The sequence below is a fragment of the Dipteris shenzhenensis genome, chromosome 10 (genome assembly GCF_047967505.1).
Source record: "Dipteris shenzhenensis isolate YYH24624 ecotype China chromosome 10, Dip_SZ_1.0, whole genome shotgun sequence".
Classification (NCBI taxonomy): domain Eukaryota; kingdom Viridiplantae; phylum Streptophyta; class Polypodiopsida; order Gleicheniales; family Dipteridaceae; genus Dipteris; species Dipteris shenzhenensis.
The window spans coordinates 52,813,169-52,840,187 of NC_141605.1; the positions used below are offsets into that span (position 1 = coordinate 52,813,169).

Genomic DNA, 27,019 nt, shown 5'->3' on the forward strand with positions numbered 1-27,019 from the left:
TTCTCCATTTGTGTTTCAACAAGAAGTGGAATTGGGACTCTCATGGGCTCTAGTAACCTATAAAAATACGAAGAAAGCAAACAATTTGACGTTTCATGAGGTCCTTAAACCTTATTTGCAATCGCGAACTCCACTCAACTGCAAGCCTTGCTACACACCTCAAAAATTCACTACCCTCTGACGCTCTCAATCTTAGGCAATCCCAACACAAAAACACCCATAAACACAAACACAAAGGTAATCAAACATATAATTCACCCTTACTTATATCCAACCTAGAGACAAAATGATTTATTGGTACCATTTCCCCATGCACAAAGTCCATCTTCAACAATGACAAATATGAACCAAAATGATTGAAAGACACCCTAATCTTCCACCAATAATGATTCTTGTCCCTATAGATGGCATATTGCTTATCCAAGGCAACCATATTCCCATAGTCATTGTATTCTCTATGCTCCTAATTAGACCTTAACTGAGGAATAAGTCTACCCAATACTACCTTACCTTGTAGAACACCAAGATGGCCAATACCACACCAATATGCAAGCCATGAAAAAGGTTAGGACAAAATCCAACAAATTTGTAAGAGGAATAGTTAAACATTACTTATCATGTGAAATCTCCAATATAAGACAAATTACAAAAACCACCATTGGCATTACCTCCAAATACCTACCAAACAAATCAAAAATGAACAATAAGATGCAAAAAATTGAAAGCAAGGGTGAGGCAAGGGTACATAAGCTAACCCTAGCATCTACAACTAGCACAATGATACAAAATATAGCCAAGGAAGGTTCAAAAACACAAGAGAGAGCTGAAGCTTAAATAAACTTGTATGTGTGCATGTGTGTCGGGACACACAAAAAGAGACATGTACATAGATGTAGCCCCCTCTTTGTATAGTCCATGTTGTATCATAAAAGGAGATCTCAATGAAGGGCCTTGGTTTTGTGTTGTCTTGGCTCAAGGATGATTGCACTTGTAAGTTCTCAAATAGTCTAAGAAAAACCATCTAGTTAGAAAATATTATTCACACTTCCGTTGCATGCCTTGGTTCAAGACTCATGTTGAAATCACTCATTGCAACAGCCACGCATCATAGTCTTGGGGTATAAGAAGCATACCAATAGGAAATCCAAAGAAAGGCCAACATTTGTCTAAGTGTAAAAAGTTGATGGTGGTGAAAGCGTAAACAAGTAGTGATGTAATGTATACAAAGGTAATTTTGACTAAGATGTCATCTTCCCCATGAAGTTTCATAATTAGGGTTATTGTGCTAACAATAAATACGACATCAACAAAGGTTTCAAAGATAAAGTTTATTTGATGCCATGTTTCTTGCTAGCACAAAAGTTTAAATCAACTCTAAATTTTTTGGAATGTTGAACTTAGAGTTAGGCTTTGATATTCAAATGATTTCCTAAAAGAATATGGTGTTTGCATTCCACACTTCCATCCAACATGTTTTGGTGAAGATGAGGCTATGGCAATGCATGGTCTACATGGACTTGCTTTAATGTTGCAACTGCATTTGTGGTGCTTCCATGGCAGTTAAGCTTGTAGGCATTTCCATGAAGAGAAGAATGCATTCAAGCATTTTTTTGACGATTCAATCTAAGGCCTCAATTGAATAAATGTTGTCTTAGTTATGCTCAATCCACCTCCAAATGATACAATTAAGGTTTATATTTCATTGCAGTACTAACAATGAGCATGCGGCTTATATTCAAGGAAGTGATATTGGATATCCCATTTGGCATGATGTCTAGATGAGCACTTTGGTATTGAGTTTTAAAACTCGTCGATCATCATTATTTAATATAATGGAATGTGGAGAAGGCATACTTGTTTAAATGCACTCCTTGACGGCATGGAAGACAACCATGTTCAGCTTTAGTATAAAGAATGAGGTTGTTGATTGTTGCTTTGTATAGACTAGCTAGTGTACAACCACTAGCTAGTATATGACCATCCTCTTCCCTATCCTTATCCATCATTCCACCCCCTCCCCCACACCCACCCTAAGGAGCAATACATGCAATTTTAGTAGTGTAGTCTAAGTAAAATACCCTCGAGATTATCTACATGTATTCAAATCTTTTCCATGAGAGTCGCACACTTCACAAGAAGCTATGCAAGATGTGCTGATTTAGTGAAAGTAGGATAATATTTCAAGTAGCAATGTCATGAAGGTATATGAGGAATACCACAACCAGGGAGCCTTCCAAGTTCCTCTCAAGGAAATTGATGATGAACCATGAAGGAAAAAGATGTTTTGACTAGTAGAAGGTATCATGATATATAGCATGTCTATGATGTCATTAGCGTGTAAGTAACTTTGTTCCTGCATTTTCAAAAGCTTAAAGGTGTAAAGTTTGGAACTATATTTTTTTCCATATTATTTTGGTATATTTCCATATGATTTAATGACGTTCCACATGACATGACCTTGCCATTCCAAGTCCACATTTTCTCAATCCAAAACTTTTCCATTCCAGGATCATTGAACATTCCCATTCCCTTGTAACTATCAGGGAAGGGTGCTTCAGGATGTACTAAATGGTATGTCTATTAGGCTAAGGGTAGACTTAAATGGAAAGGTGGCCCTTAATTGAAATGAAGGGGTATCCCTCTTCTATCATGCCTAGATTGATGAATATCATAAGAGTATGGATCAAATTTTATTGGGGGAGCAAGGGTGACTCTCCAAGAGCCCTCAATGATCTAAGGAAGGGGTGAGCTGACCACCAAGTTTGTCAAGTGCCCAAGGATTGAGGATCTTGGAATAAAGAAGCAAACTCTTGAAAAAGCAATATTAAACAAGTTTCTACCTCTTTAATATTTAAAGCTAAAGGAAAGTTGGGAGAATATGAAGAAAAAACAATCGTTCAAAAAGGTTTGACACTAAATTTTTGAGAATTTGACAAATATTACCCTTAAACATGTCTTGAAAATCAAGATGCAATAAGTTATGAATAAAGCCCTTTCATCTCATACCACCCTCTCATTTTTTAAATTCTTCAGCCCTTTTCCATTAGGATTCCCCAAAAATAGCCTACTATTAATTTCCCAAAAATAGGCATCTTATTGATTTTTATTTTTGCAACATTTGAGGTACACGCATTCTAAGAATGACACAATATGTTACAAAATGGCTCAACTTTTTAAAAAGAACTCAAATCTAATGGCACATGCCAATGACATTTGTGATGAGCTCCTCATTTCATAAAAGCAGCTCTCACATGTGTATGTGTGTGTGCAAAGGCAATGGAACGTTAAGAACACACACACATGCAACCAAACAAACACAAGCACATGCATAAAACGTGAGCACAAGGGGAGGGAAACACAAAAAGATAGGTGGAGGTTGAGTTGTGGTCCCAAAGAAGTATGGTTGCCCTAAGGGAGGAGGACTAGGAGTGAGTGGGCTAGGCCTAGGAAACACAAAAGGGAGGGAGTGTAACAAAGTGGGGTAGTAGTAGAAAGGTTCCTTCGCCTTAGATAATGGTGAATGGGCAGGAGGGTGTGACTTAGGCCCCTCCCTTTTGTGAAAGCCATGGGTAGGGTGGAGGAGTGTTTGCTAGCTCAGGGGATGAATTTTGGCTCTTATATATAGGTCATCTTGGAGATTAAAGTGACTGAAAATCATGCATGATTGAAGAACTGTATTTCTCACCTCGGCACAATATATTTGGCATTGCCGATTCAAGGAATGGGGGTTACCCTAGAGTCAATGTGTACAATCTCTCTGGTCGTGTGCAAAATTGCCTAGTCTTTGGGTGATATCCATAATCCGTCAAGGTCGTGCGTCGGCTGAGATTTCATCTTAGAGGTGCCCATTAAAATGTAGAAGCTTCTCTCGAAAGATTTGACGCCAAGTGGCACCTCTGCATCTCCCTTGGCGGCGAGAGGAGGCCACGTGCCGGTTGAAATGTGGCCGGGTGTTGGCTACCAACGGCCGACCGATGCCGGAATATGGCCGGCGGAGGGAGGCTCTTCCGTACGGCGTCGGACATTGCTACCATTTGTACAACGTGGTGTTAGGTGAGCGGCCAAAAGTTGGAGTCTGAAGAGAGGGTGATGGTTGACCAATCTTGTAAACGCGGGGAATCAACTGGGATTGACGTTTGACCGAGCCCAGCCGCCGTGAGGCCTCTGCAGTCTGCTATTGTTAACCGATGACGTGTTCTCCGTGTTACGCGGCGTCGTGCTCCTTCCGCTCTATATCTTTCCTGCTCTCTCTGCTTCCCCCATCACTTCCCTCACTCCACTCAGCGCCCTCTCCACCGCCCAGCCTCCACTGGAGCTCCACTTAGCCTCAGGAGCTGCTTCTTGGAGACTTTTTACCCGCGCCCACAAGCTTGGACTCCCCTTTGCCGAAGGATCTGCTTCTTCCTCATCAACTGGAGTCCCTCCTTTCATTCCAACTTGCCCACCAGCTTTGCCTCTAGTGGAACTTAGGAACTGCTCATAAACCGAGGTTTCGAACCCGCCCACAAAGCACTCCAGGCTTTCCCACTATCTCCAGATGTCGATTCCCGAAGGAGGCGTCCTCCGCATTAGGGAGGTCTGGGCGCATAACCTCCATCAAGAATTTGAGCTCATCCGCAAGTTCGTAGATGAGTACCCTTATATTGCTGTAGATACCGAGTTCCCGGGAGTAGTTTTGAGACCTTCTGGGGTCTTCAAGAGCAGTACGGAATATCATTACCAGGCTTTGAGGGCAAACGTCAACGCTATGAAGCTCATACAGCTTGGTTTTACTTTTACTAATGAGGATGGCAACTTACCGCACTGTGGCAATGGTGAATACTGTGCCTGGCAGTTCAACTTTCGGGAATTCAACGTCAGACACGATGTTTACGCTCCCGATTCAATTGAGCTCCTAAGACATTCTGGTATAGACTTCCGAAAAAACTCGGAAAGGGGCGTCGATTCGCAAACTTTCGGAGAGCTCCTTATGTCGTCAGGAATAGTCCTAAACAAGGACGTGCACTACATAAGCTTCCATGGTGCTTATGATTTTGCTTACCTTCTCAAAATATTGACATGCAAGAAGTTACCTTCCCTTGAAGCAGATTTTTTAGATCTACTAAGAACTTACTTTGGATCGGTCTATGATGTCAAATACATGATGAGATTCTGCAATCACTTGCACGGAGGGCTTGACAAATTAGCAGAAATTTTACAAGTTAAAAGGTTTGGGGTATGCCATCAAGCAGGTTCGGATAGTCTGCTTACATCTTCCGCTTTTCAGAAGCTGAAGGATAATTTTTTCAACAGGTCCACTGAGAAATACTCAGGGGTATTGTATGGTTTAGGCATTTGTAATGCCACTGTATATTAATTATAAGGGGACTAATTCTGCAATCATTGTCTCTTTCTTATCCTTTGTGTGCATATCTCTGCATGCCTTAGAGAGCTTTGTTGTCTTAGTCTGAGGATTTTGCTGTCTCTGTCCATCATGCAAACCCGAATTAACTCATAGTGTAAGTGCCAGCATGCCAGAGGTTATTGCTTCAAATGATATTAGCAGAAAATTGAATTTCGATTCCAGCCACCTAAAGCATCCATGCTCAGTAATTGAAGGGGAAAGCTTAAGCAAGGGGCAACCACTTTGAACCTGATTGTTTAGTAATCTTACCAACTGTCAAGGCGCTTAGTCTAGTGAGCGCTCTTTTATCGGAGTAACAAAAGTTTTTGTAAGCCCAACCCACACGTTTAGAAGCAGCAGCCTGGAACCTACCCTGTAGTTAATATTCATTTCTATTATCATTCAGGCCATCATTGATGAAGCCTGCCATGACAGTTGGATCGACTCATTGATACACTTTCCCCAGCAAGGACAGTTGGCAGCTCAGCAATGTTTCCACAACGTCCATGTCTGAATGCAATCCACTTGCTAGTGCTCAACGAGCCAGGCGACATGCGCAATTCATTAAAGGGGCTTTGAAACTAGCTTTAATGTGTCCAAAAGGTGGGCCATATGCCTGCGCACAGGCCCTGTTTGCACTCAGAGCCCCTGGGATTCAGGGATCTTGTTTCTCCACCCAAGGCCGTCTGCAGGTGCTTGCATAATGTGCAGGTAGCCTCACAACTGTGCAGCTGGAGGCAATTTTTTGCCCTGTGCATGATTTGCCCTTAAGATCATGGGGGATTATAAATCTCCAGGATATGATTGGGAGCAATCACAATGCTATCCTTGACAATAAGGTGCCACTCATTTTTCTTTTTCCCCACCAATCCGCTGCAGGCTTTAGGCATAGCATGACTCTGACAGCTCCCGGCACTCAGCTTGAATGACTGGACAGCTGCAGCATTCTCACACAAAAGCATTCCTCTATGCAGACAGTCCGTGAATTCCAGCCATTGGTCTGCAAGAAAATGCCCGTATACTAGATAAGACTCAAGTTCAAACTAGGCATTGTAGAAAAGGGGATGGGAAGGGGGAAAGGGAATGTGAGATAAAGGAATGGTGTAAGTGTAAGAGAAGAAGAGGTAGGTGGGTGGGTGGGTGGGTGGGTGGGTGGGGGTGTGTGTGTGTGTGTGTGTGTGTGTGTGTGTGTGTGAGAGAGAGAGAGAGAGTATGAACGTCAAGAGTAGGGGGTGGGGGGATGAGATTAGAGGTCACACCAAAGAGTGCACTCAAGAGTGGTGGGTTTGGAAATATATAGTCCCCTCCACAATCCCCACTAAGTCTCACTAGAGTACCCCTACATTAGTCCTTTTTCCCCCCTTCCATCCCTTTCCATTCCCCTAAAAATTACTGTCATTCAAGGGTGCCAAGACAGCCAAGTGATGCTGATCCCCTGGTCAAAGAAGGGGGTACTCTTGGACAATGCTCTCTGGCTGCCATTATTGTTCATCCTCTGGTAATCATTTCCATCTGGTAAGGTACTCAATGAATACCTGTGTGAGAATTACTCATCTCTGAAACCTACGATGCGCTCGGGGACATAGAGGAGGAACTCTTTTGTACTATTGGATCTGTCCTGCTGTGCTGCTGATGTGGCAGTATGTGAGAGGAATATGACATCAGCAGCTGCGGGTCCATCATCATCCACAGTCCTCGGACCTGCACAGTAGCAGCTCCAGCAGATGCAGTAGCTCCCCATGTAGCCTCACTAGCTCCCTACTCAGTCCTTCTGTGGACACAGCTCCCCTCAATTAGCCTCAGGCTTGCAGCAATCAGCTCAGCCTTAGTCCTCAGTTATAGGCGTTCAGTGAGATTCCATAATGTAGCATCAGCCCTCTTCAATGAGGGATCAGCAATTGTAAAAGGATATCTGGTGTTTGCCAGGCCCAAAGCATGTAGAAAAATATAGCGTGAACTCTAATTCATGTCTATTTCAATATGCTTCTCTCTCTCTCTCTCTCTCTCTCTCTCTCTCTCTCTCTCTTTCAATTAGCATTTCCACACTTCCGCACTCAGCTTAGCTTAGTCAGAGAGACTCTTAGCCCTCATGCCTGTTACTGTTCTGTTACCACAACAAGCCATCATGCAATTTAAATTCAGGATTTTCCTGACATGAGGGCTCTTGCAAATCTGAAAAGATGGCTGCCGCCTTTGAAATGTGCATGTACTCGTTTTGAATGCCATGTATGCAATCCTGCTAAATTGTGGAATTGCAGACAGCATGCAAGCCCATATCTTGGACAAGGCATCTGTGAGCACATTTCTTTTGCCTTTCTATACTCAATGTTAAAATCATAGGACTGCACTGAAGCCAACCTCTATTTTTTTTGGCTGGAAGGTTGGGCTGCGTAAGGAAAATTTTGAGTGGTTTATGATTAGTTTTGATTTTGATTTTTCTCCCAGGTAGTCATGCCACTCTTTGAAGGCGTGTAAGATGGCCAGAATTTCCCAATCATAAACATGGTAGGTGAGTTCTTTGGCATCAAATTTGATACTTTTGAAAGTTTCACACCATGCTCCTGCCTTAGAACAGCCACCAAGTCGTTGCCACTATCATCTGGCTCTAGAAAGATTATGATATGGATGTCATCGAAGATTATGAGCACTGGCTGCAATATTTTGGTCATGAGCGCCTGAAAGGGGGCCCATGCATAGTCAACCCGAATGGCATTACCTTGAATTCATACAAACCCCTTTCCGTACGGGAGGCTGTTGTGTGCTCATCACCCTCTTTCCCTCTCATCTGATGATAGCCCAATCTCATATCTATCTTCAATGTTCATGAAGAACCTTAGCACCCATTAGTTCACCCAACAAATTATCAATCCTGGGAATTGAAAATCTCTTTTTATAGTGCCCTTGTTGAGATTTCTGTAACCAATGCACATGCTGTATGAGCTTGGTAAAAGACTTGGTGGATTTGAAGAACGAATACTCACTCTCTCACACTCATACTAGTTTCAATAGTTGACTTAGTTACTCACTTCATAGTCATACCAGCCCAATAGTACTTGTCTTGAATGAGCTGGAATGTTTTGTCCTTCCAAAATGTCGTGCCATAATCAACAATGATCCACTCTTTCAATGATCCTGTTGGCCCGCACAAAAAGAGAACCATTTTGAATGAAGTAGCTTCTGTGGCTCAGTTTTATGAGGATAAGGGCTTGACATGCTTTACATGCATACTTTCTTCATCATCTACATACTTCTCTTTCATGTGCTGAAAACCAGTGACTTCATTCTTTATGGTAACCATTATAGTTCTTATTTTCCTTAATGTACCAGCCAATTTACTTGCAATACTAGGTTTATGCTTGACCATGTATAATCTTGTAAGAAACTTACCCATTTTGCATGTCTAGGCTGTAATTCTCTCTTTACTTGAATGCTTGATGATCTGTATGCACCACAAACTCTTTTGGCAACAAGTAATGTCTCTAATGTCTCAAAGCTTGTAGGAAAGTATACAATTCCTAGTCACAAGTTCAAGATCTTTGCTTTGCATCATTCAACTTCTAAAGTATGCCATGGGTCTTCCTTTCTGCATAAGCACTCCGCCAATGGTAATACCCGATGCATCATATTTAATCTGAAAGGTCTTTGAAAAATCATGTTAAAAAGAGAGGTTACTTCGACATCTTCTCTTTCAGAATCTGAAAAGCCTTCTGTGCTTGTGGAGTCCATTTGAATCCATGATCATCCTTCATAATGTTTTAATTGGTGTTGCAAGCTTCGGAATGTCCCTCACAAACTTTCTGTAAACATCGACCATACCATGAAATCTTGTCCTTTTATGACTGTCATCGGTGTTGGCCATGTCACCATTGCTTCAACTTTTGCTAGATCGATTTGTAGCCCATCTTTGGATAAATATAAACAATATTTTCCTTACAAAGCTCACTCTTCTCCAACATGTAACTGGTTTTGTCTTAATTTAACACGACTGTTTCCACGTGCAAAGTGCTCCTCATATGACTGGCTGTAAATGAGTGCATCCAACTAACCAATCACAAACATACGAAGAAATTCATCAGCCTACTGCAAGTTGTAGATGCATTGGAGTGTCCAAATGCATAACCATCCGTTCATATAAGCCATCCTTTGTCTTTAATGCACTCTTCCATTGATTCTCCATGTCTTTGATTTGCCAACAAATGACCTTAAATCCACCTTATAAAAGTAATTGAGCCTTGCAATTGGTTCATAATGTCATCCATTCCAGACAAAGGATACCTGCACTTGATTGTGATCTTGTTTATTGCCTTGTTGTCCCCACACATCTCCACGTATTGAATGCACTCTTTCTTTAGCTTAGGCCAGGAGATGATATTCTTTGGGTTTGCATCATAGGCCGATCTGGCACATTCTCCCACTATGCTGCAACCTTTTCAGTGTGTGTTTACTTCTCTTCCTCTATTGGATTGGAAGTTCGATCACACACTTCCAGGCTATTCCTCTTTTTCATCCTGTGATCTTTTTGCCAAGAAATCCTATCATCTGTTACTTCCTCAGCCATGGATCCAAGAGTGTGTAAATCACTTTTGGAATTTCGATAAGTCTCTCACTTGGTGGAAGGTTTACCTTTAGTAAGCTTCCTCTCAACCAATGGGTTTTCTTTGGCATTGTTTGGTAGGGGATTTACTAGTGGGATCTTAGATGGTTCCCTGACGCATAGCTTCTTCAGGATGCCCTACTTATTCACATCCGAGGGAGACTATGCTACATCTTTTTCTAGACTTGTCCTACTTCTCATGATTTTCTTCTCTTAGCTCAATTTCGTTTGTTTGGAACATATCCCTCTACACCTGACTACGCTCAATTCTTTAGCTGGTGCTTCTATTGGGCTCTTTGGTTCTTATATCATGCTCGTAACTTCCTCATGTATGAGCACTCTTTGGTGTTTATTATTTCTCCCTTGTAATGAAGGCCAAAAGTTGGTCAAGTTAGTGACCTTAAATGGTAGAATTAAAGCCATGGGTTACTAGGCAACCATTAGTAGTTAAAAGTAAAGAGAAGCTGCACAAAAAAAGGCATGAGATACTAGACAGACAAGGGAGAAAGGGGCGATAGGACTTTGATGTGAGATGAAGGATTGTCTAATCATGCTTCTAGAGTGGCAAAATCACCTGGTAGCACTTTGCTCTTGTAACATTGTTATGATAAATATTTCATTTACTTATGTTTCACAATCTTCATTATTTTAATGACTTCATGCCTTTAGAAGGAAAGTGTAATGCATTTCTCAAATGACAAAGTGTAAACTTACTACTCAAAAAACATCTCCTTTGAAATTGAGAAAATTATTGACAGGATTTGCTTGTATCGAACTATGAACTATATATGTGTTAGCAATTTTAATTAATAAGAATACTTTGAAACACCTCCAATCCGGACATATTAATCATGTAATACATCTTAATCATGATTTTGTACAAGCTTATAGAGAGATAATTGCCTCATGTTTAGACTTAGAATTTGCATGGATTTCATTTCTTCCATGCCTTTTTTTTTAGGTGTTCTCTTTTGAACACATGATAGCACTTGACTAGCATTCTCATCTACTCAAAATTTGGAGAGATTCTTCCTACATCTCTAGCTTAAGCACTTCCTCCTCTAACACTAGACAGACACATAGTGATGAATCTTGAAGTATTCTTTCCACTTTAAGTAGTTTGCCAATGTCTCCACATAATGAGCAACAATATGCCTTCAAGAAAGCAAATTACAATCATTGTCATTCAATCCTTACAGAGAGCTTTTAATATTTGTGTTTTTGGTTGGAATGGATGATCAAAATCACATTTTGGAAATGTGTATATAACGAGGCATAGGAATTTATTTAAGTCCCTAATTATACATAACATGTACATCAATCGTGGTGATTGGATCCCTCTAAAGATAGGCCTATGTTCATGGATTACAATACACCACATGGATTACACAAAGTGTCTAATAATCAGTTAGAAAAAATTCTAGAGCATTTTAGAGAGCATTGCTCCCAGACAAAGAAATTGTGCATGAGGGTTCATCTTGTTAACAAGGCAACATAGTTGAAACTAGACCTAGTAGAAAGGTAGACAACAATTCCTCAACAATGTTGTTTCTATTCAATAGCTTTACAAACACACACACACACACATTGATTAGTAAATGTATCACATACACACAAACACTTATTTCTTTACACACGAACACACACACACACATGAATACTTCCCCAACTATGAATTATTCTTTTATGTACCCCCGTGAAATCTTCCCTTTACACTTTCTTTTTAATCACCCCATATACCAAGCCCACTAATCGTCCCATACCTCCTCTAATCAATTCTCAACACATGCACTCATTCGCTCCTTACTCCACTTGTGACTTAAACTTCTCTTGTGGCTTTTTTTTTTTAATTATCTAAGAATCCATATGGTTGTCTATATTCCTAGGTAAAGCAATAACAAGCAGGGGAAAACATGCATTACCTGTCTACCCAAACGTAACTATGATGTTCTAATACCTAGTTTGTTTGGATGGTGGCAGGTAAGTGGATCTCGACCTTGGAACCTGGAGTGCCTGAGGATTCGACATCTTTTGTTAATATTATGTTTGTCAAACTCAATATTATTAAAAATTCTTAATTTTGATTGAAATTTTTGCAAACTCTAGTTGCATTTTTCAACTTATATGTTTCAAGCATTTTTCCTTATATGTTTCCTTTTTTACTTTTTATCCAATTGATGGAATTAGTTGTATGGCTCAATTATTAAATGGGACTTTTTAATCTAATACTGGAGTTTCAACCTCTTCTTTGGTTGGAATAAATTTAGCCATCTTAGTCAATCGATCTATAATTACCTACACAGAGGCGTGCTCCTACTGTGTCCTAAGTAATCCAATAATAAAATCCTTGGAGATACTTTCCCATTTGCTAGATGGAATCTCCGATGGATGTAGGATACCTCCTACCTTAAGGCGTCCAGCCTTATTGATCTGGCATTTTTTGCACTTTAATACATAATCTTGGGTGTTCTTATCTATTCCAAGCCAAAATAATTGCCTCTCTAGAACGTATATGTCTTCTAAATTCTAAAGTGTCCAATACTCAGACTATCATGACATTCAAAAATAATTTGGCACCTAATGTCATTATTATCCGAGATACATACTCTACCCTTGTAGAGCAGGTTGCCATCTTCAATGCTATACTTTTTCCACTTGAGTCCTTTATCATCAACTTGTGCTGTCTCACCATTTCCATGTGACTCCCCAGTGAAATCTCCTTGAATAGTTGGATCCCTATTCATCATTGCTTTCCATATTTCAAAAAGTGATGATCAAACTCACATTTTTCTTTCGAGGACTCTAGGAACTTCTCCCAGAATTGAGGAAAACTCAATTCATTAACCATTGGCATTTGGCTTAGGGAGTCTGCTACCACATTAAACTTCCCCTTCTGATATGTCAATTGGATATCAAACTCTTGTTATTTTGCCCACCTAGCTTTTCTTCCTTTAAGCTTTGGTTGATTGCAAATCCATTTGATACTTTCTTGATAAAAAATGATCTCAAATATGGCACCGTAAAAATAGTTACTCCATTTCATCAAAGCATACAGTTCCTTTTCATATGTCGAGTAATTCCATTGGGCACAGTCTAACTTTTTGCTTTCAAAAGCCACTGGTCGATCCTTTTGTAAAAGTGTTGCCCCAACGGCAAAATTGCTAGCATGTGTTTTGACCATGAATGGTTCATTGGGATCCACTACCTTTAAGACAGAAGAAAATGCAATAGGTACTTTTAACTTCTCAAAGCTATTCTTTTGAGGTTCGTCCCATAAGAAGGTACTTCCCTTCCCCTTAAGCTAATCCATCATTGGAGCAAAAATCTTAGCCTAATCTCCTATAAAATCCAGACAAACTGAAGAATGTCTGCAATTCTTATAGGTTTGTAGGATGTGGCCATTCCCATATTTCCCTTACCTTTTCGGGTTTCATGCAAATCCATTTTTGGGATATAATATGTCCCAAGTATGTTGGAAATAGATGATAGAATCACTCACACCTCACTCCCTATCTAGCTCATACAACACTCAGAAAACTTAAAAGAGAGATAGGACAGAAACTCAGATATATTCCTCCACAAAAGTGGGCAAACAAAAGCTCAAGGATGCGCGTGTACAAACAGCCCAAGATGTTGTCAATGGATGAGACTCTTCCTCTCCCTCTGTGCACTTGCCTGTGTGCAAGGCTATCTGTGCAAGTGATGAGGAATGAGGGGGGAATGGGGGCTTTTTATAGGAGGGGCTAGGCCCCCTCAAACTGGCCAACAGGAGTCAGATCCCTACCCTATGCACTGACCTACTAGCACACCAATCGACCAAGCTGGGTAGACCTTTGCTAGCTCATTTGGTCAAGGCCTATGAGCCCTGTTCATGGGCTATTGTTGCAATCCCCAACACCGTATGCTGGTCCAGGAGGCACATTGGATGCCACGCCTTCAACATGTTGTTGCGTGGGTTCCTTGCCAGTAGATAGGTGTGCTACCTTTTTCCTTCCCCTACCCCCTATGGACTTCTGCCCCCTTGTCCCCTCGAAATTGGGGGCTCATAGGTGGTGCAGTGACCTTCTAACACCCCCTCTCAAGGACACAACTGTGGGCTGATCCCCATGCATGAAATGAGGTGTTCCATCTGCTCCTTGGGAAGCGCCTTCGTGAAGACATCTGAGATGTTGTTGGTCGGGCGGTATATCAACTCTATGACTTCTTCATTGATGATTTCTCGAACAAAGTGGTAATGGACCTTGATGTGCTTTGTCCATGCATGAAACATGAGGTTATTGGCGGTCGCTATGCAACTCTGGTTGTCCCACATAATTGCTGTCACATCTTCTTGGGCCACATTCATGTCCTCCAAGATCCACCTAAGCCACAATGCTTCACATGCTACTGTACAGGAAACCTTGTACTCCGTTTTTGTAGATGAAAGGGTGACAGTAGGTTTTTTCTTACTTAGCCATGACACAGCTCCTAATGAGAGTAAGAAACAATATCCAGAGGTCAATCTCCGGGTATCAATGTCACTTGCCCAATCACTATCACAGAAACCTCCCAACTCAATGCCTCTAGTATAAGTGATATCGTAGGTGCAGGTACCCTTCAAGTACCTTAGCACCCTCATACCTACATCCCAATGAGCCTTCTTGGGTGTGGCGAAGAACTGATAGAGCAATCCAACTGTGAAGAAAATGTCTGGTCGGGTATTGGTGAGGTAAAGAAAACTCCCCACCAAGCGTCGATATAGTGATGAATCAACCAGCTAAGATGGATAACGCACACTCAGCTTTAGACCAGTTTCCATGGGAGTCACTGCTGCTTTGCAATTTTCCATCTCAAAGCGTTTGAGCAGTTCCTTGCAATATTTCTCTTATGAAATAAAGATACTCTTTCCAAATTCACCTCAATCCCAAGAAAGTAGTGAAGTATGCCTAAGTCAATCATCTTAAACTCCTCCATAAGAAGTTTCTTGACCTGAGCAATCTTCTTCGTGCGATATTCCGAAAGAAAACATCTATCCATTGGTACCAAGCTCTGGGGGCCTGTTTCAGCCCGTATAAGCCTTCTTCAGTTTGCAGACTTTTGATGGGGATCCTGGAATCTGAAATCCTCGTGGCTGTGCCACATATACCTCCTCCTCCAGGTGACATCCATCTAAAAAATAGGCCAACTATGATGAGCAGCCAAGGAAATGACTGTCCAAATAGTCACCATCCTAGTTGTGGGGGCGAAGGTCTCGTCGAAGTCCAGTCCTTCTCACTGTGCATAGCCGTTCACCACCAATCTTGCTTTGTACTTGTCCAAGCTCCCATCTGACTTGAACTTACCCATTTAGTCCCTATGACCTTTGGCTTGGTTGGTTTGGGCACTAAATCCCAGGACCTGTCATTTTTCGAAATGGCGTCCATCTCTGCCTTCATGGCTTCCTGCCATTCAGGTATATCCTTCGCTTCCACGAGGCTTCGCAAGTTGAGCTACCAGAGCAAAGTTCACGAAGGGAGTCTTCATGTTTCTTTGAGACCATCACACTCCAGAACTTCTCTTGGGAATGTTCGTGACCCGTGAGTCTGCCATTGAGGTAGCTTCTTCTCAGATGGAGGTGCTTTTGATGGAGTTGACTTGGGAGCTAGCTCTAGAATGGCATGCTCCTCCTCCTCCTCCTCCTTGGGGTCTTCAGTTAGATCCACCTCTCGGATGGTGACTTTGGGTGGGGGTAATGCTAGAAGTTTTGGAACCTCTTCTGTAGGCTATGGCTCGGTCTCTTCAAAGATCACATCCCTACTGATAAAGATCTTCTTCTTGTCCAATTCGAATAGGTGATTCGAATAGGTGGTAGGCCTTAGACTCTTCATTGTATCGCACAAAGATACAGCTTCGGCTATGGGGATCAAGCTTTGTTCACTCATCTTTGTGTACATGCACAAATGCTTTAGAACCAAAAACCCTCAGATGAGATATGATGGGCTTCTTACCATAATAAGCTCCGTATGGAGTCTTGCCATCAACAGCCTTGGTCTTGGTTTTGTTGAGGATGTGAACAGCAGTGTTCATGGCTTCACCCCAGTAGGCTTTCGAGAGATTCCTCCCTCTCAACTTGGTCAACCCTGTCTCTGTGACGGTCCTGTGCTTCCTCTCAGCAACTCCATTTTGTTGAGATGTGCGAGCTATAGTGAGTTCTCTCTTAATCCCTTGCTTCTTGCAGAATCCATTGAAATCGGTAGAAGTGAACTCTCCCCCTCTGTCGGTGTGGAAGGCTTTGATTACCTCCCCGCTCTCCTTCTCTACTTGGGCCTTTAAATTTCTCGAAAGCCTAAGATTTCTTGGCTAGGTAGAATACCCATGTCATGCGATTGAAATCATCAACAAGAGAGAATACCGCAAACTTGCGAATGAATTTGTCGACATTGGGCCGCAGATGTCGGTGTGAACCAACTCAAGTAGCTTCTTGGCTCGTGATGAGGCCTCCTATGGGAACTAGTCCCTGTGTTGCTTGCCTTCCCTGCAAGCCTTGCAGACACGATCATTGCCTACAATCGGTGGAAGTACATCCACCATCTTTGTCTTCTGCATCTTGGAGAAAGTGCCATAGTTGATGTGACCGAACCGCTCATGCCATAATCTGGATCTTCCATGGTCCCCATGCACCAACAAAGCGTTGAGCTGATATATTTTTCCCAATCCTCTTCCTGCAATAGTAAAGCCCCAAGTTCCTCGAAGGTGAGAGGCTTGGTCATCCATCCTACAGTGACCCTAGTCACAAAACTCTTAAAGCTTCGAGGTGGCTTATGTAAGATCAACAGTGCCAATTAACTTGAATCTACCTTCTGACCAATTGCTGCAAACTGGTCCCTTACCATCTTGACTTTTGTCATATGGTCATGAACATTGTCTGCCTCATTCATGTCCAGATTGTACATTTGGTATTGGAGCATCAGAATTTGAGATGTATTATTTGTTTCATACAAATCCTTCAAGAAATCCTACGCCTCTACAGACGTCTCAGCTATCTGGGTGTGCGAAAGATTAGATTGCGATGTGGTCTCAATGATTAATGCTAGGGAGTGGGCATCTCTCTCTTCCCAATTCTCAAGCTCTTCACCATCCACTAGAATGAGAATCTTCCCCTTATTGTCCAACAAGTCTTCCGGTTTTGCCTCCACCGATGTTGTTAGCTTCCACAACTTTCGGGCCATAAGATGGCTTCAAATTCTCATCTTCCAGATTGGGTTGTTCGACCCGTCTACTCTCCAAAGTTTGTGATTGTGAATGAGAGGAATCTGGAATCGGAGGAAGGAAGAAAAGGCTGAAGAGGCAACAATAGAATCTTTGTCCTCCATCCTTGCTGTAATAAAGAATAGTAAACTGAATTTACAGTAGAGAACTTGACCACGCAGCAAACCTGAGTGTCAATTGGAGTCACCTTCTTGCAGAGGTACTCTAATCTAGAGCTGTGAAACTAGCTCTGATACCATGTTGGAAATAGAGGATAGAATCACTCACACCTCACTCCCTATCTAGCTCATACAATGCTCAGAAAAACTGAAAGAGAGATAAAACAGAAACTCAGGTACATTCCTCCACAAAAGTGGGCAAACAAAAGCTCAAGGATGAGCATGTACAAACAGCCTGAGATGCTGTCTCAGCCATTCAATGGCTGAGACTCTTCCTCTCCCTCTGCGCACTTGCCTGTGTGCAAGGCTATTTGTGTGGGTGATGAGGAATGAGGGGGAAATGGGGGCTTTTTATAGGAGGGGATAAGCCCCCTCAAACTAGCCGACTAGGGAGTCAGCTCCCTACCCTATGCATCGACTTGCTAGCCCACCAACTGACCAAGCTGGGTCGGCCTTTGCTAGCTGATCTGGCCAGCTTGGGCCAGGACTATATAAGGGCCCATGAGTGGCTACTATTGAGAGGCACATTGGATGCCGCGCCATCAACATGCTGTTGCACAGGTTCCCTGCTTGCTAGGTGTGCTGCCTTTTTCCTTCCCCTACCCCCTATGGTCTTCTACCCCCTTGTCCCCTCAAATCGGGGGCTCACAGGTGGGGTAGTGACCTTCTAACAAAGTACTCCACTTCTTTTGCAAAGAATTTACACATGGATTCTTTTGCAAAAAGAGAGCTATCTCTAAGCAATTGGAACACTTTCCTCAAATAAGGACCCCCAAATTAAAATTGGGGCAATTAATTAATTAACGTGCGGAGGGGGGTGGTGTGAAGCCCTCCCAATACAATGAGGAAGAAGGGGAGGAGGGGTGAGAGAGGAGTGGGAAGGAGGAAGCAGGGAGCGAAGAAGTGGGAAGAAGAAAGGAGGAAGGGGAGAAGAAGGAGGAGTGGGGAGAAGGAGGGAGCAGAGGAGTGGAGTGAGGCAAAGGTTGTAGGTACGTTAATTGGCGATTTAGGTAGGTTAATTTGAGCAAGAGGGGGGGGTGAGATCGATTAATTAATTGATAGTAGCGAGGGTAAATGGCCGATTGTAGGGAGCAAACAAAGAAGAAGCAAAGCGAGTAAAGAAAAAGTCAAGGTGATGGTAAAGTGGAGGGTGGTTGTTCCAAGTGCTTTTTCCTTCATTTTACTATAGATAAGGATATCATCTAGGAATAAGACACTAAATTTTTCTAAATATGGCCTCAAGGCACTGTTCATAAATTTCATAAAAGTTTCAAGAGCATTAGTTAAACCAAATGGCATTACTCTAAACTAATAATGCCCGTACCTTGTACAAAATGATGTCTTAGGGACATCCTCTTCTCTAATTCGCACTTGTGATATCTTGATCATAAGTCAATATTTTTCCCCTTTCAATTGATCAAAGATCTCATTAATGTGGGGCATATGATACTTCTTTTTTATTGTGATGTTATTTAAAGCTCGATAATCTATGCATAGTCACATAGTACCATCTTTCTTCTTCACCAGTATCACTGGTGAAGACAATACTAGGTTGAATTTGGCCCTTCCTAAGATATTTAATTAATTGTCTTTCGACCTCACGTTCTTTTGTTTGACTAAGTCTATATGGTAGTTTACAAACAAGGGTAGATCCAATAATTATGTCTATTTTATGATCTACATCTCTCTTGGGGGGTAAACCATCAGGCAAAGAACATGGAAAAACATTTTTATATTCAACTTAAATCATTAAAAGATTTAATCTTTTAAACAACATCAAGAGAAATTTTACTCTTTCCAGATGTAGTAGAAATAAAATCATCAATAAAAGTAAGTTCACAGAGATAGACCTCGCATTCTTGTTGGTGTAGTGGTCATTCCAATTCCATCAAACAAATAAGGGGACAGTTTGGTACATCATTTCCTCCATGAATTTGGAAGACTCTACCATCTTTTTCAAATATAATGAAGTTATTTAGATAACTCTGCTGCAAGCTATGCCCAAGACTATACATATGTCCAAGACTATATAATCTTTTTCAAATATAATGAAGTTATTTAAATAACTATGCTGCAAGCTATGCCCAAGACTATACAACCACTCTCGTCCAAGAACAACATATGTCCTATCGTGATACATAATCTAGAAATCCAAGGCATCGTGATAGCCTTCAATGTCCACCTCTACACCATGAATCATGGTGTCCCAAACATTTTTATCACTACCCTTTTCCACAGAGACCACATATTTATGGGAACTTGAACTCTCAGGCAACTTCAATTTAAGAAGTTGTGTGTGGCACTATCATCAAGCATAACCCTTACTTTTTGCCCCTTAATTTTTCCATGCATCCTCATGAGAACCAAAAGTGGGTTGCCACATTGCCGATAATATTATGATAGGCATAACATGTGGGTGCTATCCTCATGATAAACCTCTACCTCAATGTACTCCTTAGTATCTTTAAGTAGTAATACCTACACCACGTGTACTTGTTTTGGTGGAGGTCTATTTGGGGATTTAGCTCCTGCCTATTTGTTTCTAAGGCAACTGCAAGCAACGTGATCTTTGCTTAAACATTTAAAGCAAAGATTTTCCTTCTTGCCCTTTTCATAATCCTCTTTTTTAGAAGAGGATATCTTTGTGTTTGAGGCTTCTTGCACCACCACGGTGCTTTGAGAAACCTCCTTCTTGAAGTGCCCTTCCTTTTGAGATTGGGAAATTTATCGAACCTAGGAACACAACCTATTTGTTCAAAATTTCCAACTCTAGATTTCCTCGTAGTATTGTCATATATTTGGGCATACTTCATGGCTTCCTCAAAAGTCTTGGGAGAATTTCTTCGCACCTCGACCTTGTAGGTGTCTTTTAGACCCCTTATGAAGCCCCTTATCTTTTGGAATTCATCGATTCCCTTTAACTTAAGGACTGACTCCCTATAATTCGTTATGTATAAGGCTAAGGTATTTTTGTTCACGCTACAGTTATCCCACGCTTCCCATGCCCTTTTTAGCTCATTCTTAGGTAAGAATTATTTTTGGGAAAGCTTGCTCAAACTTAGCCCAATACTTAGGGGTCCTATCAGTTTACATGAGACTCATCCACCATTTATATGCCTTGTTTCCAAGGGAAAGGCTTGCTTCCATGACTTGATTTTCGTGAGGGATATTCCTGAGTCGATGGAAGTCTTGCCACTTTTGCAAAAATATATTTATAGCATCCTTGTTCCGTTCTTCTCTTCCATTGAAGATCGGTGGCTTTAAGTCCTTAAGAATATTCGTGGTATCTTTTAGGCGAAAGTTAAGTCGCCTCAATTGGACTTGAGGAGTTGGTGATTTCACTACAAAAGTTACCGATTGAGAATGCGATACTTGGAAATGACTTCAAGTAGAGTCTTTAATGAGTGAGTAATAGACTGTATTTCTATGTTTTGCATTCGGTTTTCTAGTTTTGTGAATTCCGAATACAGAATTCCATAATCACCATAATCTATAACCTCCATTTTTCCTCCCTCTCGCTAATCATTTTATCTCTTGCTGGAGTTGTCATTTTAAAATGAGAATTATAAAGCAAAGAGCTTTATAACAGAGAGAAAAATGCAGTGCCCAATTCCCTGGTACTTGTTCAAGGTCTTGGATTTGTATTGGCTCGCTCTTTTGATTCACAATCTTGCCTTTTAGTCCCGCATTCCGCTTTAGTCTGAAAAATTCAAATCTCCTCCATTCCCATCTTCAATCCTCTTCTTTCAATTGGGCTAGGCTTATGGTTGGATGGGCTAAAGATCGAGTGGCTTATAAAGTTCTTGAAGGGAACCTTAGAAAGTGAGAAGAGTGGAAAAGAAAGAGTGAGGTGGCCTTTTTACTGAGGTATAAGACCTTAGGATGACATGGCTCTCTTCTCTGTGTTTCTTTTTATTTCGCAGGTCGATTATGGCACATGGTCGATTCGTCTCGTTCAGATCACCGCATTATGTTCTCTTAAGGGCTTCTATGCTTCAGTCACCTGCCTTGCCTAGTCACTTGCCTTGCCTTTGACGAATCGCTTACAAAGCCAGTAGTGTTTGGCTAGCCATCCATCACCCCATCTAAGATTACAGCCATTTAGGGCGCAACTTCAAATCATCTATAGGTTTATCAAGCAAGTCGCAACAACAAGGCTAAAAATCATGGCTTTGCAACCAGGCTCCAGAACCGTGCGGCATGATTATAAAAGCATTCTCATTACATAGGTCTTTCTCATTACATAGGTCCACGAGTGTCAACGGCGGTGAATCTTCTTCGATGGATCTTGAAAGCTAGAGGATCCTCTGAAAATTGGCTTAGCAACAAACATCATCAATTCGACCTTTCTTGCGCTAAATAAGGGAGATAACAAACAGCAGGCCATAACTCTTCTGACAACACTACGGCAACGGCGGCGAATCTTCTTCGATGGATCTTGAAAGCTAAAGGACCCTCTGAAAATTGGCTTAGCAACAAACATCATCAATTCGGCCTTTCTTGCGCTGAATAAGGGAGATGACAAACATCAGGCCACAACTCTTCTAACGACACCACGCTCAGACCCGCCAGAGTTAACCACCAACCCCAAAAAGTCAACCACATAGGGGATTTGGGCCATCAAACGTACAAGTGCTGCTGTAGATTGTCCAACCTTGCTAAGAATATTCAAGGTGTGACATATCATGGAGTTTCTCATAACGCTTGCAACTTGCTTTTGTTCTGCCTTCACGATTGATAGCCTTCAAGAGCGAGCCTACAACCTCTCATCTTCTTGATTGAGTATTCTCAAGTGTCGCCTTCTGAGGCAGCACGACTGTAGAAATAGGATGACGAGCAGCAAAAGGATGACGAACTGCTTTGATACCATTGTTACATCTGCATACAAAGGACTCCACGTTAGTTCTCCACCCAACCAACGGACTCTCCTGCTCCACCTCTGCATCTCTCGTCCCAAAAGCCTCTCTTCCCTCCATCTTCTATTGAGCTCTCTGGAGTCCTCCTTTGAACCCGACACTTGCCAAATGGCCCTATCATTTTGATGTCACATCTCCACAAGGGACCCCTTCCTCTCTTGGGTTGTCCTAAGCACCTTCTCACCAATGCCTAAGCCTAGGTATTACCTTAGACTTAAACCCTTTAGGCCTCCAATAATGAAGTGCTATCGAGCCCTTCGGTTTCCCACCTTGCCATAACCAACCAAGAGGCTTCCGTGCTTATGGCTGACATAACACAAGATCAAGGATGGAGATGTACAAACTTTGGAAAGCATTGTATGGGCTAGAACACGCCCCAAGAGAGTCAAACAAGATCTTCATTTCCCAAGAGAAGTACTATCTCAAGGTTTCCAAAAAAAACCACGATACAGAACCGCACGACAAGGGATAGGTAACTAGGGCTAGACCTAGGGTAGAGAAAGGTTGCACATGCCCATGATTGCAAGCTATGCATTGTGGCCCTTGTTGCTCACTTTGCACTATGCGAAAGGACAGAACGAAGGAGCACAGGGGTGCCTATCTATTGGGCCCTAAGAGCTGAGAGCTGGGGCAGACTTGGCCCTACATGTGAACAGACCTGTCAGCAAGCTCCTTCTGTAGATCTGAGCACAAGATCGGTCTGTAAACACCTGAACACTGGAGCCACGTTATGCCAACACCTATGGTATCTCAATATGACTGGAGAAAAGGACACTAGCAATGCAAACAACCGCTTGAACGAAATTTTTAGGAATACATCTGGTAAAGACTGGAAAATATGGACGAGCCAATTGAGGCAACAAAATGTAAGGGCAAGGGTAGATTGCATGAAATACTGTGCCATAAAGGACTTGGATCTTCCAAACCAAGAAATGGTCATTATAGAGCTGATAAAGCAAAAGGGTTTTGGGAAAGATATGCAGGAACTAAGAAGAAGATGCCTCTCTGAGAGAAAGATCAACCCCATGCTGATCTATGGAAGACAGGAAAATCTAGATGAATATATTTCCCTTCTCAAAAGAATTTTTTTATGCAAGATCCACACAACCTTGAGGATGGGGCAACAAGTCTCGAGACACCCCAAGAACCCTAATATTGACTCACAAAGCAGTAAAGCTTAATCTGCAAAGGGGAGTTCCCCCTAAACACCGATTTCAGCATGCAGAAGAAAACAAAGAGACAACTGAGACAGTAGCAAATTGACTGACGCAAAGAATCAGCTACCACTACATTATAAAAACAAATCGACAGAATCCAAACCTTGCCCTTGGCTGGCTTGTTTTTAAAAAGAATTTGCCATAAGAAAAAGTAAAGCCTTCTTCTCACTCTTACAGGCACCCATCCAGGAAGAGTTCACTTAAAATGCCTATTACTAACATGAAGTACTTCAATTGCTTTAAAGAGCTTGTACACACGCAACAAAAGCAGTAAAAATCCTTAAACCACTTTCCTTAATCCCCAATCCCTTCATTGCCCTCATTTCTTGCACATGTCTCGATTATCTGATACATCTTCTATCTCAAATGCCTGTCAAGGAGGGTGGGATGATGTTCCATCGGTGAGAAACTCACTGCATCTGTTAGGTTGGAGCTGTCCCTTTACTTATTCCTCCTCCAGCTCTTTGCAGAGGGGAACACATGACAAAACATCAATTCCAGAGGCTTGGTCATCAACGTGTACTAAAAAACGAAACTCCATCAAAACTTAAGAATCAATCAACAGAAAGCATATCGTTGCACCAGTAAACCTTCCTCTACAGGGAAGCGGTTGCCACAATGAAAATGGAAGGGTTCATGCCTTCTTTTTTAAAAATTACAAAACATAATTGAAGCCTGCTGCAACATAAAGGCTGAAAATCATCTACCACATGAATTCGACCAGACGATTCTCTCTATCACACGGCTGGTAGTTCTATAGCTTTAGACCTTGCACCAAAGCCACAAAATCCAGCAAATACATTTGAAAGGGACTTAATAAGGTATGCATAGTTGGCAATCGGTGCCAGTGCTGCCACTCTGTCTCCATTCTCCAGCAACGCTTGAAGATTCAATCTCTGAAGTGTCAGCACATTTTGAGATTCCCTCCATACAAATGCCAGCAAGCCTTTTCGCTCAACAAAGAGATCTCCAGGTTTTGAACTAGGATAGCGAAAACCATAACCATTAGCTATGCCTTCTCCTTGATATGCATTTATCATGTCCACGGGGGCTCCATCTCTATCTGTGCTCCATGGAAATCCTTGTGAAGACGGCTCATCCACATTGGCAGTGAACATAGGGGACCCATTAGGGTGCAAAACATAGTGTGTGCCTTCCAAAATCTTTGTCGCAATCAAGAGTCGTCCTTCCTCTGTGTCATCATAAGACAGAAGCAAGAAATACAAGGCCTTTCCTGGCTTATCTTCAGCAGGTTTTCCTGGTGGCCATCCAAAAGTGCCACCCCACAACCCAGCATGTTCTCTTCCATTCTCTGGCTTCTGTTCTGGCATTTTGTAAAGTGCAAATCGATTTTCAGGCATCAGGGGCCACGCTCGATAAGTTTTTAATTCCCAGCGTCTGGCATGCAGACGGAGAGCCACTGTGTCACCTTGTTTTACAAACTGCTGCAAGAGCAGAACCCGCTTGATCCCTGAGCTCGCATCCCCCTCATTAAGCTTTGCTGCATCTTCATTTTTACCCATGCCAATTATCTGCTTCATCTTTTCCCTTATGAGCTTTGCCAGATGCACCTTTCTAGGTGTAGATGGTTGAGATGACCCATTGCTGAGAGCATTGGAGGCAGAACTGCCTGTTTCTGTGATTCCCTGCGATTTCCCTTTGCTTGATTCTCCTTCATCAGTCGCTTTGAGCATTAACATGCTAGTAGTGTACTCAGAGGGGCTGCACATTTTATCCAAAAGGTAGCCTGAGTTTATTCCATTGTAATGAGTAGTAGTCGGGGGCCGTCTGCCATTTGGATCACCGTAGCTGTACATCCGAATCAGAAGAGACCGTCTCTCATACAGTGACAGAACCTCTCTATGAAGCTCCTCTCTAACAGAAGAGAAATCTATGTCTGACCTTATTTTGTTCCTGATGCGGGGAAATAAAGGTTCCACTGCAGATTGAGGGATCTTCAGCCTCACATGTCGAGCAACAGCATCCAGCATTTTTCTTCTGTCAGCAAAATGCAAGCGATGGAAAGGAACCGGACCAACATCTGGGGTTGCCTTACACTTACTCAGCTTGGCCCCAGGTCTCGCCAGCCGCCTTATTTCCTCTAGTGAGAAAGAGGGTTCACCGTTGTCAGCTTCAGTGGCGATTGCAGAGCTTGCAGTTGAATCCACGCTTCCTGAACGACGTCTTGGCTCTGCTTCCAGCAGTAGCACATTGCAATCCGCTCTGGCTCCATCGAAGCAGCCCGGGTAACAGCAATCCTTCTCTCCCTCTCTCCCATGCAAGAAGAAAGCTAGGGACCCGTCAGCTTGTCCGATGATTTCAAACACAGGTGCCCAAAGGAGACCGGCATCGAGTCCTCTTGGACCTAGCTCCTGCGGAATGATTCGACAACCCACCACGGAAAGGAATCCCCACGTCACGTAGACCAGATTTCCCAACTCGGGATTTTGATGCACCCAGATGCCAAGCAATGGCCTCACAGACTGAATGAAGCGGTAGATGAACTTGTAGGAAGGAACAGCAGTCCGCCATGCTTGCAGGTCCACGGAGCGATTGTGCAAAGCGCCCTTGCACTGAGGCCACCAGAGCTTATCCGAGCTGCAGAGGCTGTGCAGCTTTTTGCAGGTAAGACTCAGATTGCACAAATCTTTGGGGGCTAGAGACGCAGATAACTGTGCCAAGACGTCTTCCGGAAGCTCTTGCAAGAAGTTGCAGCCATCGTAAATCGATCCAGCTCCACAAAAAGACCAATCGACCTTGGCAACGGCGGCATTCAATGGCTGCGGGGAGTACTCAAAGGAACCCATTTTTCCGGCTTGGGGTGGACTTCAAGGCATCACTTTCCATGCGACATTGCATTCCTTGTTCGATCAAAGGCGAGGGGCAACAGAAAGGAACGGGGGAAAGTACCCAACGTACCAGGAAAGAGCAGGAAGGGCAAGAGGGAAGGAGCTGCAGCTGAGCGGTTCAAGGAGGAGGGGAAGGAAGCAGGTCCGATGGGATTGATGCATGGATCCTTTCTGAAAGATTGAGACTTCCGAGATCTGAAAGGGGTGAAATCGCATCGGTTTCCTGCATTCAAGACGAAGGATCCTTTTTTCTCGCTCTCTCTCTCTCTCGCTCTCTCAATCTAAACCTCCCCCCGCGCTCTCCCTGCCTCCCACCCTTCCTCTCTCTCCCTCCTTCACTAACTCGCACGCAGTGGCATGCTGTCTAGACTGCCCTCGGAAACTCCTCTGCCACCACTAGTGTTTCCATCCCAAGAAGGTGCCCGTGGCCGCGCCGCTTGTGCTCTCTGCCCGACCCACGCCACACTTCTCGGAAACGCGGGCGTTTTGGAGAAGAATAGGAGGCGTGGGCGTGTCGTTGGGGACGGCCAGAATGAAAACCTTGGTTGGTGAGGTAAGGATTCCCCCCTCAATCCAATTCACAAACTTTCATCTATGGTAAAATTTTGCCTTTTAATCATATCATAGTATACTTAAGTGCCACCTCAGGCACCGGCGTTGTCGATGTTGCCTCCT

At 42.6% G+C, this 27,019-nt stretch overlaps 1 protein-coding gene and 1 pseudogene across 1 annotated transcript; one reads left to right on the forward strand and one right to left on the reverse strand.

Moving 5' to 3' along the window:
• Positions 1-4,222: 4,222 nt before the first annotated feature.
• Positions 4,223-5,362, forward strand: LOC147897968 (putative CCR4-associated factor 1 homolog 6 pseudogene; annotated as a pseudogene).
• Positions 5,363-23,746: 18,384 nt separating this feature from the next.
• On the reverse strand, positions 23,747-26,650 carry LOC147897969 (F-box family protein). The gene has a single exon (XM_087380570.1). It carries the CDS (start codon positions 26,300-26,302, stop codon positions 24,233-24,235), a length of 2,070 nt encoding a protein of 689 aa, XP_087236696.1. The 5' UTR covers positions 26,303-26,650; the 3' UTR covers positions 23,747-24,232.
• Positions 26,651-27,019: the final 369 nt, after the last annotated feature.

Coding starts and splice junctions, on each gene's coding strand:
- LOC147897969 (XM_087380570.1), bottom strand. CDS start 26,302: ATGGGTTCCTTTGAGTACTCCCCGCAGCCATTGAATGCCGCCGTTGCC.